At 40.5% G+C, this 17,500-nt stretch overlaps 1 protein-coding gene across 5 annotated transcripts in view; it reads left to right on the top strand.

Annotated features, from left to right (window-relative positions):
* Nucleotides 1-17,500, top strand: part of LOC137979249 (uncharacterized) — a 99,102-nt gene that overhangs the window by 20,999 nt on the left and 60,603 nt on the right. For 4 of the 5 annotated variants that reach the window (XM_068826459.1, XM_068826460.1, XM_068826458.1 and 1 more), the window contains 4 exons: nt 7,179-7,475; nt 8,623-8,806; nt 11,828-12,009; nt 12,508-12,801. In XM_068826459.1, the coding sequence (XP_068682560.1) occupies nt 7,179-7,475; nt 8,623-8,806; nt 11,828-12,009; nt 12,508-12,801 (957 nt within the window). Of the gene's footprint in view, nt 1-7,178; nt 7,476-8,622; nt 8,807-11,827; nt 12,010-12,507; nt 12,802-17,500 lie in introns of those variants that run through there. The other variant, XM_068826462.1, reaches the window with a different exon arrangement.

Below are 17,500 nucleotides of genomic sequence, written 5' to 3'. Positions count from 1 at the left end.
CTCTCCCTCCAAGGGAAGTGACGATGATCTATCCGTGCGATTAAAACAGTATTACAAAAATACCAGAATTGCCTACTTAAATAGAAACAATGTCGCTGGCTTTAAATTTCAAGAAGCAAAATTTGTTATTCTACCAGGGCTATTTGACATTGTCATTCTTGCTGAAACGAAAATTGACGCTGCTTTTCCTGACACACAGTTTTATATTAAAAGCTTTAAGGATGTTTGGCACAAGACAGGAATGGACATGGTGGGGACTTCTGATATATACTAGAAGAGAATTAATTACTCTCAGAGTCTCTCACTTAGAGTGTGTAAACATCGAGACAATCGCTCTAAGCTTTTAAACAAGAAAGGATAGTCCTAAAGCTCTACTATTGGGTACCTACAGACCTCCCAATCTATCTAAATCAGTCTGTGAATCTCATCTTAACAGCATGTTACTTCGTGCTGGACGCTTTACTAATATAATTCTTGTTGGAGATTTGAATTGTAATTTACTGAATCCTGACAGTGGTGCTAAGGATGGTCGTGCTCTTATTGATTTAGCAGAAGTCTATCGATTATCCAATCTGGTATCACTAACACTTCTACTACACCGATTGACGTTGTATCTACATCTAAACCGCGATCATTTCTATCTTCTGGAGTTTATGATAAAGGAATAAGTGATCACAGTTTGGTTTACGCTGTAATGAGATCTCGTTGTCCAAGACCTTGTATGAAAACTAAGAACAAAGAAGCTTCAAACACTTTGACCAATTTCTCAAGGGACGTCAGTCAAATTCCTTTTCATGTCGCCCATGTCTTTGATAATGCTGACGATGTTGTGTGGGCTTGGGGAAAATGCTCACGGGTCTTTTAGATGAACATGCTCCTGTTAAGAAAAAGCTGATCAAGCGTGAACGTGTTCCCCCCTTTATGACCACTGAACTGCTTCATGCTATTCGTTGTCGACGCAAATTAAGACAAACATGCTATGCAACAAAAGATCCCGTAGTACAAGGAACAACGAAACAAGACCTCATCGTTGAGAAGGAAATTGATTTGCAAATGCATAAGAAGTAAATATGACGATGCAAAAGGCGATCCTAGGGCTTTTTGGACCGTAATTAAGCCTTTTTCACACAGCAAAAAGAACAGTGGTGATAATACCATAACTATTAAAGAAGGTAATGAAGTTATTACCGACAGTAACGTTATAGATTTGATGTTCAACGACCATTTTTCTAAAATTCAAAACGACAGTGCTGATTATCCAATGATGGGCACTCACTATTGTTCCAACAGTCATCCAAGATTTTATACGAAATAATTGTCCTAATAACAAGAGCTTTAACTTTCAGCTAATCAGACCCGCAGAAGTACAACAGGCTCTAGGCAAACTTGCACCAAATATGGCTACTGGTCATGACGGGATTCCTGCGAAGATCTTACGGGGCTGCTCAAAGGAGTTAGCTCTACATCTTGCTAACTTACTCAACATTTCTATTGTATCTGAACGTTTCCCGAGTGACTGGAAGCTAGCTACTAACATATGTAACTATAGACCGGTATCTATATTGATTAATATAGAAAAGATCTTTGAAAAATGTCTCAACCGTCAACAAGTGGAGCACTTTGCAACAATCATATCACCGTATCTCTCCGCCTATCGCAGAGACTATAGCTGTGAGGCAGTGCTTCTCTATCTTTTCGAATCATGGAGGCAAGACGTGGACAAAGGAAAGACTGTTGGTTCAGTGATGTTGGATTTAGGTAAAGCCTAAATTCCTCACAACCCGTTGTTGGACAAGCTGAGGGCGTATGGTCTGTCTACCCAAAGCCTAAACTCAATTAAAGATTGATAGCGGAGATAGCGTGTTAAAGTGGCTAATGCCAAGACTGACACTGTCAAGATATACAGAGGAGTTCCACAGGGGTCTGTTTTAGGCTCCTTGTTCTTCAATATCTTTTTGAACGACTTATTCTACTTCGTTACAGAGGCTTAACTCTCGAATTATGCTGATGACAATCAATTAACTTCGAGTGATATAGCTCCAAGCGAGGTTCAGGCTGTACTCATCCGGGATTTAGGAGTCACCTCTAAATGGTTTCGTGATTGTGGTCTGACCCTGAACTTGGACAAATGCAAACTCCTAGTTTTGCCCAAACGAAAAAGTGATCTAGTAGAACTGGACATTGATGGTTCATTAAGTTAAAGTGACCGATAATGTTGAACTCTTAGGGGTTGTAATTGACCATAAGTTAAACTTTAAGAGTCATATATCTAAGTTAATCAAGAAAGTAGGCAAACAAATTGATGTGCGTAATCAATTCAAACACATTCTTTCGTTTTCGTCAAAGATACGCATATATAGGGCATTTATCATGCCACACTTTACTTATTGTAGTTCCAGTTGGAATAGCTGTCTCAAAGAAGATAGTGACCGTCTAGAGAGATTACACGAGAGGGCCCTTAGATACGTGTTTAATGACTTTTCTAATGGATATGATAGTAAAGTAAAGTAAAGTAAAGTAGATCTCATTTAACGTCGATAACTCGTAACAGTAACTTTTAATCACTGACAAACCTGAGGTCGACGGTGCGCTCATTTTACTCCCCCCACTCCATCAGTGCTCCGTTTTACGAGTATTTAAAGCTACGTAGCTACACGGAAAGGAAAGGAGTCGAAACAAGGATGCGAGATCCGGGAATCGAACCCAGGACCTCTTGCACCAAGGCCACGCACTAACCGACTGTGCCATCCTTGCTCCTAAAATAGTCTGTGTTATAAGATAGGTTACTCATTAAGTTGTAGACGGAAGAGAGATATGCTTTTAATAATTTTTAAAGCCCTCAATAACAATGTGCCTCAGTACATTCAATCTTTATTTAAAGTAATCGAAAATAAGAAAAATCTTAGGGGCAAAACAAACTTGTTTTACCTGAAGCTAAGACCACAACTTACGGCCTTAAATCGACTTCTTACATTGCTGCTAAGGCGTGGAATGCGTTACCCTTCCAGGAATGAGATAAGAAAACTAAGTAACTTGTAATTTCATACCATTATTTATATTTAGACTTATATTTATACTTAAAACACTATAATTTATATTTATGCCTTTTTTCCCTATTCATCTTAATATATATTTTTTTCTCGGTATATTAGCATTTTTTTATTGCTAGAGGTCTAACTAGCCTCATTTTCATCCGAGTTTAAATAAAGTCAGCATCATCATCATCATCCTTTTGTGACGTTTGTAGTGCTGGCTGTCGATCAAATTGTTGGGCACGATGATGGCCCGCTTTTGACCACAAGAACAGGATAGCCACGGTTTTCGAAAAACTGGCACATCTCCTCTGATTTGCTGGAAAAATCGGAGTCATCACTACATGGACGTCGAAGTCTAAGAAATTGAGAATAAGGAATGGAGTTCGCGAGACAGGTAGACGACTAGGCGACCGATTTCGCGAACACTTTCGCGATGTTGAGAAGAATGACAAGGATGCATCTAAGCCAGTCGCTCGTCTTTTTTATCTCCCTAACCACTCCAAACAACGCATGGCTATCTGCGGCCTTTCCCCACATCAAGGTGCGACAGAAAGCCGCAAGAATCTTAAACAAAAATGCATCTTCCAAATAGGCACCCTTAATCCCCACGGAATTGATGAACGCTTTTCATTTAACCAATGCATTCCTATTGTTCACGTTGCTATGTTACCACCAATAGCGTAGCTCCTACTCCTCTATAAAAACTGCACACAACCCATAATTCCTCGATTCGCTCTGACGAAGGGCTAACGCTCGAAACGTCAGCTTTTAGAATCCCTGTACGGTGTTCAATTTACATTATCAACGCCGTTGATAAAACCAAAGTTTCGGCTAAGATAGTCGAGTTGGTGTCTTACGGCATTTGCTGATTTCTGGTCTGGTCTGATAGGAGCATCATGTTCATCGGATTCTTGTTGTTTGGTACATATCCCCGGTGACTCTCATTTCAATAAAATGTCTGATTGTATTCTCTACGAGAGTTTCAGGATAATGTAGGCGAGAAAAAACAGTTCTTAGGGGTTCACACTCTTGATGGAAAAACTGCCAATTTGAGGAAAGTTTAAACGCACCCTTCAACATTTTGTTCAGCAGAGAATGTTTATGCTTCACGTCAACATGGCTTTGGTAATGCAGTAAAAGTTCAGTGTCAGTTCGTTTCACGTAGACCTTCGTGTCTAATTTGGGGCTATTTCTGATAATCACCATTCCAAGAAAGGGACGTTTGCCGTTGTTTTCAAGTTCCATTGTGAAATTGAGTAAGGGGTGGATTTCATTCAGTGTTAGCAAGAATTCAGGGGCAGGTGAAACATCGGGCATTCTGCTGAGGGTGTCCTCGGCATAGCTTTTATAGAAAGCTGGCGTCTTGTTTTGGTTTTCCAATTTCTCTTCAATGTGGCACATAAATGCATTTGCCATTAGTGGTCTGAGGGGAGAGCACATGACAACCCCATCCACTTGCTCGGACAAATTTCCTTCGAATTGGAAAAGTTGGTTTTTCGTACAAACCTCTAACAGCTCTATAAGGCCAGTTCTAGTGATGTTAAGGTCATGTTCCTTATTGAACCACTACGTGAAAGGAACAGATACTGGACTCTTATTGCTTCACCAAAGCCAGTTTGACGTAAGGTATAACATTCTCTGCTGAAGACAATGTTGAACCGTGTGTAAACTTTCCCTAAATTAGCAGTTTTTCCTTCAAGAATGTGAACCTCTAAAAACTGTTTTTGCTAGCCTGCATTATCCTGAAACTCTCTTAGAGAATACCATCAGACATTTTATTGAAATGAAATCACCGGGAATATATTTAACAAACAACAAATATCCAATGAACATGATGCTCCTATCAGAATTGTCTTACCGTTCAAAGACCAGAAATCAGCAAATACGGTAAGACACCAACTCGGCTATCTTAGCTGAAAGATTGATGCCGTAGTCCAGCCCGTTTACACAAGTCGGAAGATCAAAGGACAATTCAAACCGAAAGAACACAAACCTCCAATTATTAATCAGCAAAACGTTGTTTATTACTATAAGTGTGGTCTGTGTGATGCAGACTACGTTTTCACGAGTCGACACCTACATCAACGTGTGGAGGAGCATAAGCGAGCAACAATCGGGCAATCAGGTACAGGACGAGCATAAAAAGGATCCGGTGACCATAAATAAATAAAGTATTATTACGAAAGAAGTTTCAAGATTTTGAAGAAGTTTCAGAGTAAACTAGACTGTTTGACATTTGAAATGCTTTTTATTCGTGAACTCAAACCGAAACTGAACAAACAGAGTGATTCGATCCGTGCAAAAGTATTTACCAAATGAATTCACTTTTATTGTCTCTTTCCCTCTTTTATCGTATTGATTATTGGTCAATACCTACCTTATTAGCATTTTTACAATTGGTTATAAAAGCACATGTTAAAATTATATTTCAACTTGAAAATGACCGTTCGAAACGTACGCGTCGTTTTTAAACGTTAACTTTTATAGTAAAATCCGTTTCTTAAAATTTGTCGATTCCTATCGGTGATGCTCACTAATACAGGGATATTTTTGCGCGGTTTAAAACTATCCACAGAAAGTAGATCTAAGTAAGTACTCTTGATATCCAAAAAGAAAATTGGGATAACCATGCATTTTTGAGAGATAGTTAGGCTTCAATTTGAGAAAGAACGCCATATATTGCTTTGTACTTTAAAGCTGTTTACAAATATTATTCATGAATTACCTTTGAAAAATGTCGTGGTTACCCCCAACAACACTTGGTAAGAGCTACATTTCCTGCATAATAATAAACCGGGGCAAACATATCTTTGAATTAATAGGCACCGTCCTTAAGTGTCTACTCGTTCTAGCCCTGGAGCACCAATAGACCTTTTTACCGATACGGCGACCATTTTGATTTCTATTGTTTCGAACAGCCATTATGGAATGCCCAAGGGGCAAATACATAGTAATTTGGCATCCCATAATGTCTTTCGAAACAATAGAAATCTAAAGTGGCCGTCGTATCAGTAAAAAGGTCTATTGGGGACACTGTAAACTGAAGTTGACAATTAAAGAAATCAACTCAAATGTTGGTTTTTGAGGAGAGGGGAAAACTGGAGAACCCGAAGAAAAACCTCTCGGTGCAGAGTAGAAAACCAGCAAACTCAGCCCACATATAATGCCGAGTGTGGGAATCGAACCCGGACCACATTGGTGGAAGGCAAGTGTTCTCGCCACTGCGCCATCCCTGCACCCCCACGAAAACTCTGCTGTGCGAAAAAGGTGGCTTTTCTTAAGAATCAAGAGCCTTTTAACTTGAAAGTTAAAGTTTATGTGCGATGAAACCACAGTGTATGTCAACAATCTTGAACCTGTTTCGGAGAAACTGGATAATTGGGGCAAATTTGATATTTCAACATCCCAAACTTGGGTGGGCCACTGCGTTGGGAAGTAAGCGAGGTGGTGAGGTTCCAAGAATATTGCTAGGATACCAAAAACTTCAACGCTTTCGCGATGTTTTCCTTGATTCTACAAAAAACAAACGATTTTTCTTCTGGGACATATGAAATATATTTGATCAAGAGAGGATGACCTCATCCTCTCTTGATTCAAGAGAAGTTGATTTGATTGACAGGTTATCTTCTCTTGGCCAATCCGACTTTTCCGTCCGCTGGTGGAAGGACTATTCAAATATCCAGGAATTGTAGCAGGCGGGATTTCAAAACTACTCTTCTCCATGCCAGTCGCGGCCCACTTGCGGCCAAAACCATCCCATCGTAACCCGCAAGTGTTTAAATAATCCTTCGATAAAATATCCCGTCCGCTACGCAGGCTATGATTATTCTTACTTCGAGTTGTCATAATGTATTTCACTGTCACACGGCTCCTTAACCTTGGTGCAAAACGGCAACTACTACCATAAAACGAAATGATAGAATACCCAGTTTAAAAAGAAATGTCGCGGTCACCCCTCACCAGGGCCTAAAATAGTTGGGAAAAGTTTCGGTCTGGGATTCTTAATTCTACGGCTCTTTGGTGGATCTATATTCACCAAACTAAAAATTACCACGCCTTCAAATAATAATATTTTCACAAAGATTGCTGCAATATTTAACCCCCTTGAAAATCTTTGTACTTTGCCTATTACTTCCCTCATAGTTCCTAGCGAGGCCCCTTGGATTGAGAAATACAACTTATCATCGAATGGAAGTGTTCAACTCTATTGGCAACCGATTTCAGAGAATCGCAGAAACGGTATCATTGTGGGCTACAGTATCTTTTATGAAACACTTTGCAAAACGTCTTCTTGGCACTCTGGAGTGATTAATGTCAGCGCTCCAAGTAAAAATTACACACTGAACGAACTACTTCCAGGATTTGGATACCGGATTAGAATCGCTGCATTCACTTCAAAAGGAATGGGCCCGCAAAGCTATCATGAAAACGTTTGGACAAGTAAGTAAAACTGTTTATTCAGACTGACTCGTATTGAAAGGGGGGCGGGGATGCTCCTTTTGTCGCGCCGTGAGGGTTGTAAATTTCAGATTTTGGTCTAATTTAGGGTGTTTTGAGCAAAACCCCTTCATATATAGCCGTGAAGATCTCGTTTAGGATTACTCGCGAGGAAATAAAAAATATATACCTAAATACGTTTTAAATATTGTGTCCTCTTGGAGAAAAGCCTGGGCCACGCCCAGATTGGACTCCTTTTGGGATTTAATTCAAAATTTCCGACGACATCCTGCCCCTTAATTTATATGCAGGTTTTCAGGGGAGGACTGTGATTGCTCGGGTGTGCAAGGTAGTGAAAATAGTAAACAAAGTCAGAGCGAAGGGCTGACCCTTGAAACGTCACCTTTTGAATTTCTTTACGGTGCGGGTCAATTTACTGCAACAACCCAGTCGATAAACACATTTATGTGTTTCACCTCCCCAATGACGCAGCACTACCCTTTCTTCAAAATCTTAACCCCTTTATTTATCTTGTTTCGAAACTAATTTCTTCATCAGGGTTAATTAATCCAAGGCTACCGCAAGAGTCATAAACACTAAACAGGAGCTCCCAAAAGTTTCATTTGCTGAATATTACTGTCGTTTTTTTCTTTTTTTTTTTTTTTTTTTTTCATGATTGACTTCCTAGAATTCTGGGAGTTTTGAAATGTGTTCTTATGTAAACGGTTCCTTGTGTTAAAGAAAAATCGGCCATTGACCTGCAGTGTGTACATCGTTAAGGGTGTTTATTTTATGGCTTGTGTTTGTAGCCGATATAACACGCGCTCTGATTGGCTAATTGTGACTGAATTGTAGGGCATTATTCTCACGTAATGCCCACGGGCATTTAAAAAGGGTAATTAAAAAGCAATATAATAAACTACTTACTAACTGAGCTAGCTCGAACCGTACTGGGGAATATTGGCCCTCGGTCGTTCTTGTACGGACCTCGCTGCGCTCGGTCCGTATTGCCACGAACTCGGGCCAATATTCCCCAGTACGGCCCTCGCGCTCGATTAGTAAGAAGTTAGTATGAAAAAATAATAAGGAACGAAAATGAGTAAAGAAGGAAATAATCAGTAAAAAAATCAAATATTTTGCTTGCATTCAGGCTGTGCTGGACAGGGTATTTTGACGGAATATAATGGCACAATACTCACACCTGACTACCCCTGTCAATACGGGGGAAGACAGCGCTGCCAATGGCATATCAGACCAAATAGTTCAACCAGCGCAATCTGGATTCAATTTTCCAATTTTTATCTGCATTATGACTGGGGCTATCATCAGTGTTGGTGAGTAAATATCGAAAACTGTAGAGTGAGTTACCATCACACATAAGAATGGCAAAAACTCTTGACTGTTTTAAGATTTTATTAAACACGCTTTTTTAAGTTAGCTTTTTCTACATATACTATTAAGTCAGTAAATATGCATTCATTTTATGCTCATTGCATTTGATTGCATATTAACAACTTATTGTAATAGTTATACTTTTTCATCAGTGTGTTTACTCTCTTTTAGATCTACGTCTATGAGCTGCGCAGTTGATCATTTTGTCACGAAAACTGCGCAATTGTTATTATTATAGCAGTATAAAACGTATGAATGTTACTAAAATAAGCTCCATAGGGCGCACCGCGTGACCTATGTTGCTGACAAGAATTTGCGAAAAAATCTAAATCCTAAGCCTTAAAATCCAAAAGTAAAAGAAATTACAAAATCAAAACTAATCTAAATAAACAGGTTCCCTCTTGCGAGCGTTGTTTAAGGAGCTCGACAGTACCGCCTTTTGCATCCTCTTCAAAATGTCACAGTGTACGTGAACCGAACATCCTGTTCATCTGCACTTCAAGTTCCTTCGACCAACCACCCAGTACGTCCATGATGACGTTAAGTTGTACGATCTTATAGTTTGGCTAACGCTTGATGAGTTCAAAGCGTAGGGGTCGGTACTTTTCCATCTTTTCAGCCTCTTTCTTCTCGCGGTTGTCAATCCACGGGCAACTCATTTCAACTAACAGTACTTTCTTTTCCTTGTGATCAATAATTCGCTCATCTACTCTATAGGCCCGCACCGTAGTATGCTCTGCATAGACTGGCACATCCCAGAAAGCCTGCATTTGGGTAGATTCATACTGTGGTTTTGGCTCAATGCGCGAAAACCAAGGTGAGACGGTTTCATTTAGATCAAGGTCTCTAAGGATCTCGAAGAACAACACTTTCAGTGCCGCGTTATGTCTATTCATATACTTGGTCTGCGCTAAAGATGGACACCCGGCTAGCACGTGCGCAATGCATTCCGGGGCTTTCCCACACATCCTGCACATGATGTTATTCTGGTCTGATGTGCCCGTCTTATAGTCCGAGTAGACTCGTGTTGGTAAGAGCTGTATAACTCCATTACTCCTGCAACCGTATGTGTAGGTGCACAACTCCACTCGCTTAGCCATGCAAAACAGTATCGTTTACTTAATTGATCATCGTTCCATCTACTACTTACAAGGCGACCCTGCCACTTCTGATCCTGTACTTCGTTTTCTAGCCCAGCAAATACAGCTTTCTTTAGTTGCGGCTTTACATGAACCCCAACCTGTAATCTTCTTCTCGGGGTTGCTTTGAGAACTGCACGATGACTCAGCAGGCTCCAGAGTCAAGGTTGTCCCCAACTCCTCTGCAAATTTATGCGCGTCTTTCACGAGAGAGGAAAATCCTTTCTTCTCTGCTTTCTCTTCAAATGCCCGAACTGTACTCATCACTGGATCTAGATTTTTGTAAAGCTTTATGGCTGCCTTGATTTTACTCAGCTTATATTCTTGCTCAACAGACTTCATGCTGCGCCCACCTGCCACTCTTGGAAGGTAGAACAAAGCAGTGGAGCTGAGGGGGTGCCTACCGCCATTTTCACTGACTACCTTCCTCGTCTCTCTGTCACTCTCTCTCAGCTCAGTCAAAGGCCAGTGCTGCGTCCACATCAGGTAGGTTTAAACAGGCAAGGCGAACTGGTTCGTGGCCTTAACACGGTTCGCATCAGATAGAGGGCTTGTCCAGATCACTGAGAGCCTCTTTAAGTATACCTTTGCTGCAACTGCAAGTGCAAGTGCTAGCTTCTCGTCTTGCAAGGTCGATTCACCCACACCCAAGAACTTATAGTTGGAACCAGTTTAAGGCGATGCACTAGGGTGGACTCGTCCAGCTTGAGATCTGCAGCATTCTCAATTTGCTTTCCTTTCCTAATATGGATGACACTACATTTCTTGGGGTTCCAATGTAGCCTAATGTCTAGCACGGCATCGCTAGTAGCTCGTAACACTGTATTGAGCTTTGACTCGGAAGCTGCGAATACCTTGAGATCGTCCACGTATAAGTGGACGATCTCAAGAAGTGGGTAACTTTGGACTCCAGTGGTTTGGAGAGACGATATCTCTGAGTAGCTGCTAGGAACCAGGTGACCGGGTTTAGACACAACGTAAATAACCGAGGGCACAGGGCGTCTCCCTGAGGAAGGCCTTTGACAAATCTGATGGACCGAGATGTTTCGCGCCCTTGCTTCGTGGACTTTGTGATCCTTGTGTTCCAGTTAGCACTCAAGTTTCTCGTTCTCGTTCCATGAGGGGAACCGATGAAGTGTCATGATCTCGGAGGAAAACTCTTCTGGTTTTGGGAGAAGACTTGTTTTGCCTTCAGCAAACCACTAAGGATATTCTTCATCGCGCTTCGAGATAGCCGCAAATGCGTCTGAAATCCTAGCATGAAGAGATGTCGCCTTTTTCCACCAGAAATTTACGATTCTGTCAGGTCCAGGTGCGCTAAAATTTCGCTTCCTGAGAATGACCTTGCTTACGTTTGAAGTCTCCAACTCCCAATCCTCCTCAGAGGGAGGGGGTAGGCGTCTGGCGATCGCTTCCTTAATGTCCCTCGACCATTCAGCATCCTTATTTCCAGTCCCTCTCGTCTTCCAAAGACTCCGCCAAAAACTGCTTGCTGCTCCAATATCCTCGAAACATTCTCCGTTACCATGGTGACCGTTGTTCTCCAATTCTCTGTACCTTGGGCGTTCATCTTTGTCGTCTTCGCGTCTTCGCATATCGCCGCGATACACCACTTTTTCAAGCTTAGGATTTCGATTGGGTGATCACCCTGCAAACAAATGCACGTGCTGTGATTGGCCAGGGTGCGCAACTTCATTGTTTTTGGTGGTAAGACACTTGAACATTTAATTGTACATTAGTTCATCAACTCGTTTAGTAAATGGATAACTAATGAGGCAAGTTCCTTGAAATGTATGAATATTTTATTATTTCTTTATTTCATAGGTCTAACGATTTCGTAAGTGTTTCAACAAAAGAAAGTAAGCATGGTACCTTGCTGTGTGGATACGTGGGAAACTTTTCACTCCTTATTCCAGCTAGTGAAGTTTACATCAGGTTTATTACAAGAGGGCAATATGGTGATGGATTCAAAGCGTGGTATTCTGGCCTAAATGACAAGCCAACAGGTAATTTGATGCGTAAATTAATTTTCATGCGAAGCTCCTCTCTGTGATTACCGCAAACCCTAGATCGATACATGCAATCGTGGTTTCTCTATATTCGATTGTAGTACTTTCGGGGAGTCTCTTATCCAAGAACGGGGAGGCATAATAGTTTAGTTTAACAGAGGACAGTTGTTGTGGTGATGAAGAAAACGATATTAACACTTTTATTAAAGCTTGGTCGTTTCATTATGAATAGAGATTTTTCCTAACTTAACACCAATGACAATTTATGCCAACAGTCAGTGATTATGCACTGCACCATGTCATCCTATCACCCAACCAGTGTTGAGTTCATGCTGAAAAATTCAGTAACATCATCTACAATTACAATTATTAGCTGCTCTTATTGCTTGCTGTCCCATAGTTCGCTTGGAAACGTCTCATTTCTATTAAGGACCAGCAGTAAAAAAGAAGGTCAATGTTAATGCTGATTTTAACATTTTTCATTCCCTTTTACAGAGATAAATTTGTCGGAATGGCTTCTTTTTGTCAACACAACTGACACATCAGCAGACCTGTCTTGGTCAGTGTTTCCGCTTGGTATCTCCGTAGATCACTTCGCTGTGAAGTACACGGAAGTTAAGACAGGTGTTTCCGTTTATCTTCCACTGGAGGGAGATTATAAAAGATCCTATCATTTATATCGACTCCTTAAGCCTGACCGTGTATTCGTATTTCAGGTTATTGCCGTTACAGAAAGCGGCAATGATAATTATTCGAGTACAAACGTCTCAATAACTACACCAGAAGGAGGTAAGCATCAGAAATCATCTTACTGCAGATACACGACTATTTTTTTAGATACTCTATTTGCCACTCTGCTCTTCGTCTTAATTCTTTGTGAAGTGTTGCAGTGAAAGAATGTTGCAATGCTGCCGGGCTGATTCTAATTTGTCTGATGACGACAAAGAGCCGAGTTTCCTAAATCACTGGCATCGTTATGGAAGTCTTAATTAAAAGTGTTCTATGGCAACAATTAACCACCCTCAATGTAACCTGATTCAGTGGTTCGTCGAAATATAGCCGTTGAACAATGGCACTAGGCATAGACAGATTCTGCTCAAAACGTCTTTAAAAGTTGACCAAAAATACCCTCAAAAGTTGCTCAAATTTGAAAAAGTTGCTCCTAGAATATAAAAAGTTGCTCAAAAAAATACATTAAATCACACTCTTGTTGCCTGATTTATTGAAAAATGATAAAGAATCAAGTTTCTAAACTCACCAGCTTCAAACGATCAAGCAATTATTCTAAACACCATATGGCATAATTATACTGAATCAATATGGTTGTATTAAAAAGAGACCCACTAGGCTGCCATTTTGTTGGCTGAGCAACACGGTGAGTCAAAAAATACATCCATTTCCATTGGCTGAGCTAGAGATGTCTGAACAATATTTTCAACTGAATTGGGAGTTTGAAGTATCAAACTCATACGATATACAATAATAGCTGCTACTATTTTTGAAATAACAAATAAGAGGCTGAGTGAGGTTCGTTAAGAAGTCCAAGCAGTAAGAATGAAAATGTTCATGCCTCTGGCACTCATTATATCGGATCATTACAGATGCTTCCATATAGTCTTCTAAGGCATTGTCTTGCTGAGAAGACAGAGTGCTGAGTAAACTGAAGACCCTCTCAGAAGCAGCAGAGCTGGGATGAATGAGGAGTAACTTCCTAATAAGTGAAACCCAGTGTGGGAGGGTGTGACGACTTGCTGCCCACCATGGCAGTTTCTGCTCCTCATTCATGTCCAGAATACCATCGGCAGCAGCAGGATAGGCCGGAAGCTCCGCTGCCAGGTTAGCGATGGTGTTATCATCCACAAAAGGAAAATTCTTGAATTCTTGGAGGGCTGCAGCATTAGGCATTAACAGTTGAACTTGAACTGGGCAACAAAGGCGTGCTACCTTGAATGCACGTACTACATTGTGGAACTGGACGCTGAACTTCTCTCGAGAAAAGTTCAGTCCTGGCTGGATACATGTTCTAGCCTGATCAATCAATCTAGCTTGGAGGGCAACATCGCCATTGGCAATTTCTCTGGCAACAGCCAAGGTGCAAGGGTAGTGGCCTACCCCAACTGCTTGAGCAACAGCTAAATGATGTTCATAGCATGAAAATATCAAGGGGCCGTCATCTTCAAGGCTGTATGTTGACTTAACAAAATGAACACAGCATCAACAATAACAGCAAGCTCTAAGCGGAGATCTTGAAGGTCTTGAGGATTCTCAAAGATATCCGACAGATTTTGGCGGGTAGCAGGGAAAAGATTCACATTCTAGAAATGGCAACACATCACCAAAATAGTCGGACACCTGCTTGAGCACCTCCCACTTACTCCACCAACGTGTATTGCTGTGGAACTTCATTGACTGTCCAGTTCTCTCCCTGCAAAGTACCTTCGCATTAAAACTATGAGCAAGCAAACTCACCCAGTATTGGAATAAAAGAATAGTAGTTGCCTTATGGCAGCCCCATTTACTGAAGCACCATCTCGCATTGCAGCAAGTACCATGTCTGATCCGAAGTTGTGCTTAACAGCAACATTGGACATCAGTCTTTGGGCAGGTTCAACCCCCTTCATTGGCATTGCAAGAATCTCAAGGCACACAAGGCGTTGAGTTGGCTTGAAATCCTCCTGGACATAACGCACTACAGTAGCAAGTGCTTCGCCAAGTCGGGCAGTCCCATCGAATGTAACCGACACTTCTTTAAGATCATGAAGCTCGGCCTTGACTTTTTCTTGTTCCCTTGCCAACACAGAAGGAATAATGTCTTTCATGTGTGTATTTGCAGTAAGGCTATGAGCATACTTTTCAAAAAGACGGCGCAAGACATCTATCTTGGAAATCGCCATAAGGAGTGTCTGAACTACTTCAAAACGAAAGACTCGCATATCAGTTGGTAAAGTAGCCCCACTCACTTGCCTTTGCAGAAATTGATGAATACTTTGGCTTTTGGTCTTGTCCCTTTTAATATTGGCGATGCCATTCAAGGGTTTTCGGGACTGCACATGTTTCTGCACAGTGCTCATCTTTACAGCGACGATTTCGTGACATGCATCGCATCGTAGCTGCCCTTTGACACAAGCGAAGTGATGATCTGGATATTCCTTGATTCGGTCTTGAACCGAAGTTTTGGTCATTGGATTTGACATTCTACTTGCCTTGTACTTGCCGATGTTCTAGCAACTTTACGTTCTCTCGAAATGGAAGCCCTTTCCGGTTCCGTCATCTCTGCCCTATTTTCTCTAGCAATTTGAATAGGGTCTTCGCCCTCTTGCATGGCTTCCGCCATTTTGCTTTCAGCAATACAGGTAGCTGTTCTATATTTGCAATATTAACACAGGATACCCAACGAGACATCCATATATGGAAGATACACCACAGGACATCCAACGAGACATCCATATGTGGAAGATACACCACAGATCACCCAAATACAAAGTGAAAATCGTGCTTATAGCAAGATGTTTCGTTCGGTGTTTGATTTGAAATGGCAAAATATATCACAAAGTGGTTAGAGTTGCTCCGAAAACTCGAAAAAGTTGCTCAGGATTGAAAACGTTGCTCAAAAGTTGCCGAGCAGAATCTGTCTATGCATAAACGGCACAATGGGTGGGGGCGACAACACATTTTCTTATCCAACCCAACCTCATTTCTAAACATAGCACAGTCACGCAGAAATTCAGCTTTTCAAAGTTCGGATGGGCGTGTAACCTGTGGATTTTTCACTGCATCTAAACATTCGTAGCCTACATTGTAATGTTAGCAAATTAACGGATCTTTTATCTAACGTAAATTTAAAATTCTCTTTGATTGGTATTTCCGAAACTTGGCTAAATGATTCGTCGTCGTCAGTCGACATCGACGGTTACAGTTTTGTTCATAAAAGTAGGGAAAATAGATCCGGTGGTGGAGTTGGTTTGTATGTTTCTAGCAATTTGAATTTTAAATTTCGATGCGATCTTAATTTTTCGTTGCCAAACTTGGCAGAATCTTTGTTTATTGAAATTGTTAAGCCCCAGGGAAAGAACATTGTTACTGGTGTGATTTACAGGCCGCCAAACCAAAACGTTGATGAATTTTTAACAATGACTAATGAGCTGTTAAGTAAGATCTCAAAATAAGGTATGTTATTTAATGGGTGACTTTAACTTAAATCTAATGAACCACCAATGTCATTCCGTTACTGGTGAATTTTTAGATGCGCTATATTCAAATATGTTCTTTCCATTGATTACGCGCCCTACAAGAATAACTTGTCACTCGGCAACTTTAATTGACAACATTTTCGTCAACCAATTTTTCGATAGATCCAGGAGTGGACTGTTTTTCACTGACATTTCTGACCATCTGCCTATATTTTCTATTCATTTCGATACCTCAATCTCAGCATCTAATGAAACCGTTTTTGTTCGAGATGTAAATCAAGTCAACACAACTAAGTTTCTATCGCATTTGGAGAGAATTGACTGGTCTCAGTATGCCACTTTTGATGATCCAAATAATGCCTATAACAGCTTTTTCAAACAATACTCTACGGCATATGACTCGTGTTTTCCTTTAAAAAAAATTAAGGTGAGCAATTACCTGAGAAAGCCTTGGTTATCGAAAGGACTTCTGAAGTCGATAAGAACGAAAAATAAGTTATATAGACAGTATCTCAATAATCAATCTTTGCATTATGAAATTCGTTATAAAAATTACAAAAACAAATTGAATCACTCATTAAGAATCGCTAAACGTGTATATTACGAAAAGAAAATCGATGCTTCTAAATCAAATGGCAAAGCTACATGGAGGGTTCTAAACGAAATTATTAAGACAAAAAAGAAAGCGTTTAAAATCAATTCCATCTTTAAAGTTGACAACCAAGAAATTACGGATCCAGTAGACATCGCTAATAGATTCTGTAGTTATGTTTCTAGTATCGGACCTAATCTAGCCAAAGAAATTCACTCGTCTGTCTCTCACCGCAGTTTTCTCTCTGGTCACTTTTGTCAATCGGTGTTTTTTTGATCCAGTGACTCCAAATGAGCTATTGGAAATTTCCACTGCTTTTCGACCAGGTAAGGCAGCTGGCCATGATAGAATTCCCATTTCCATCATAAAACAGTCAATTCAAATTATAGCCGATCCTTTAGCTCATATAATCAATTTATCTATCTCTCATGGCATTGTTCCCGACCAAATGAAAATTGCTCGCTTGATACCACTCTTTAAAGCTGGTGATCGATCACTCTTTTCGAACTATAGAACGATCTCGATTCTCCCTAGCTTTTCTAAGTTTCTTGAAAAGGTTGTTTATAACCGTCTTTATAATTATTTAAGTAAACTAGAAATTCTATGTGATAATCAATTTGGCTTCAGGAAAAATCATTCAACTTCGTTGGCATTGATTGACCTACATGAAAAAATCTCTCTTGCTCTTGATCGCAATGAACATGCC

Source organism: Montipora foliosa, chromosome 12, assembly GCF_036669935.1.
Source record: "Montipora foliosa isolate CH-2021 chromosome 12, ASM3666993v2, whole genome shotgun sequence".
Classification (NCBI taxonomy): domain Eukaryota; kingdom Metazoa; phylum Cnidaria; class Anthozoa; order Scleractinia; family Acroporidae; genus Montipora; species Montipora foliosa.
This window is presented reverse-complemented; position numbering and strand designations above follow the sequence as displayed.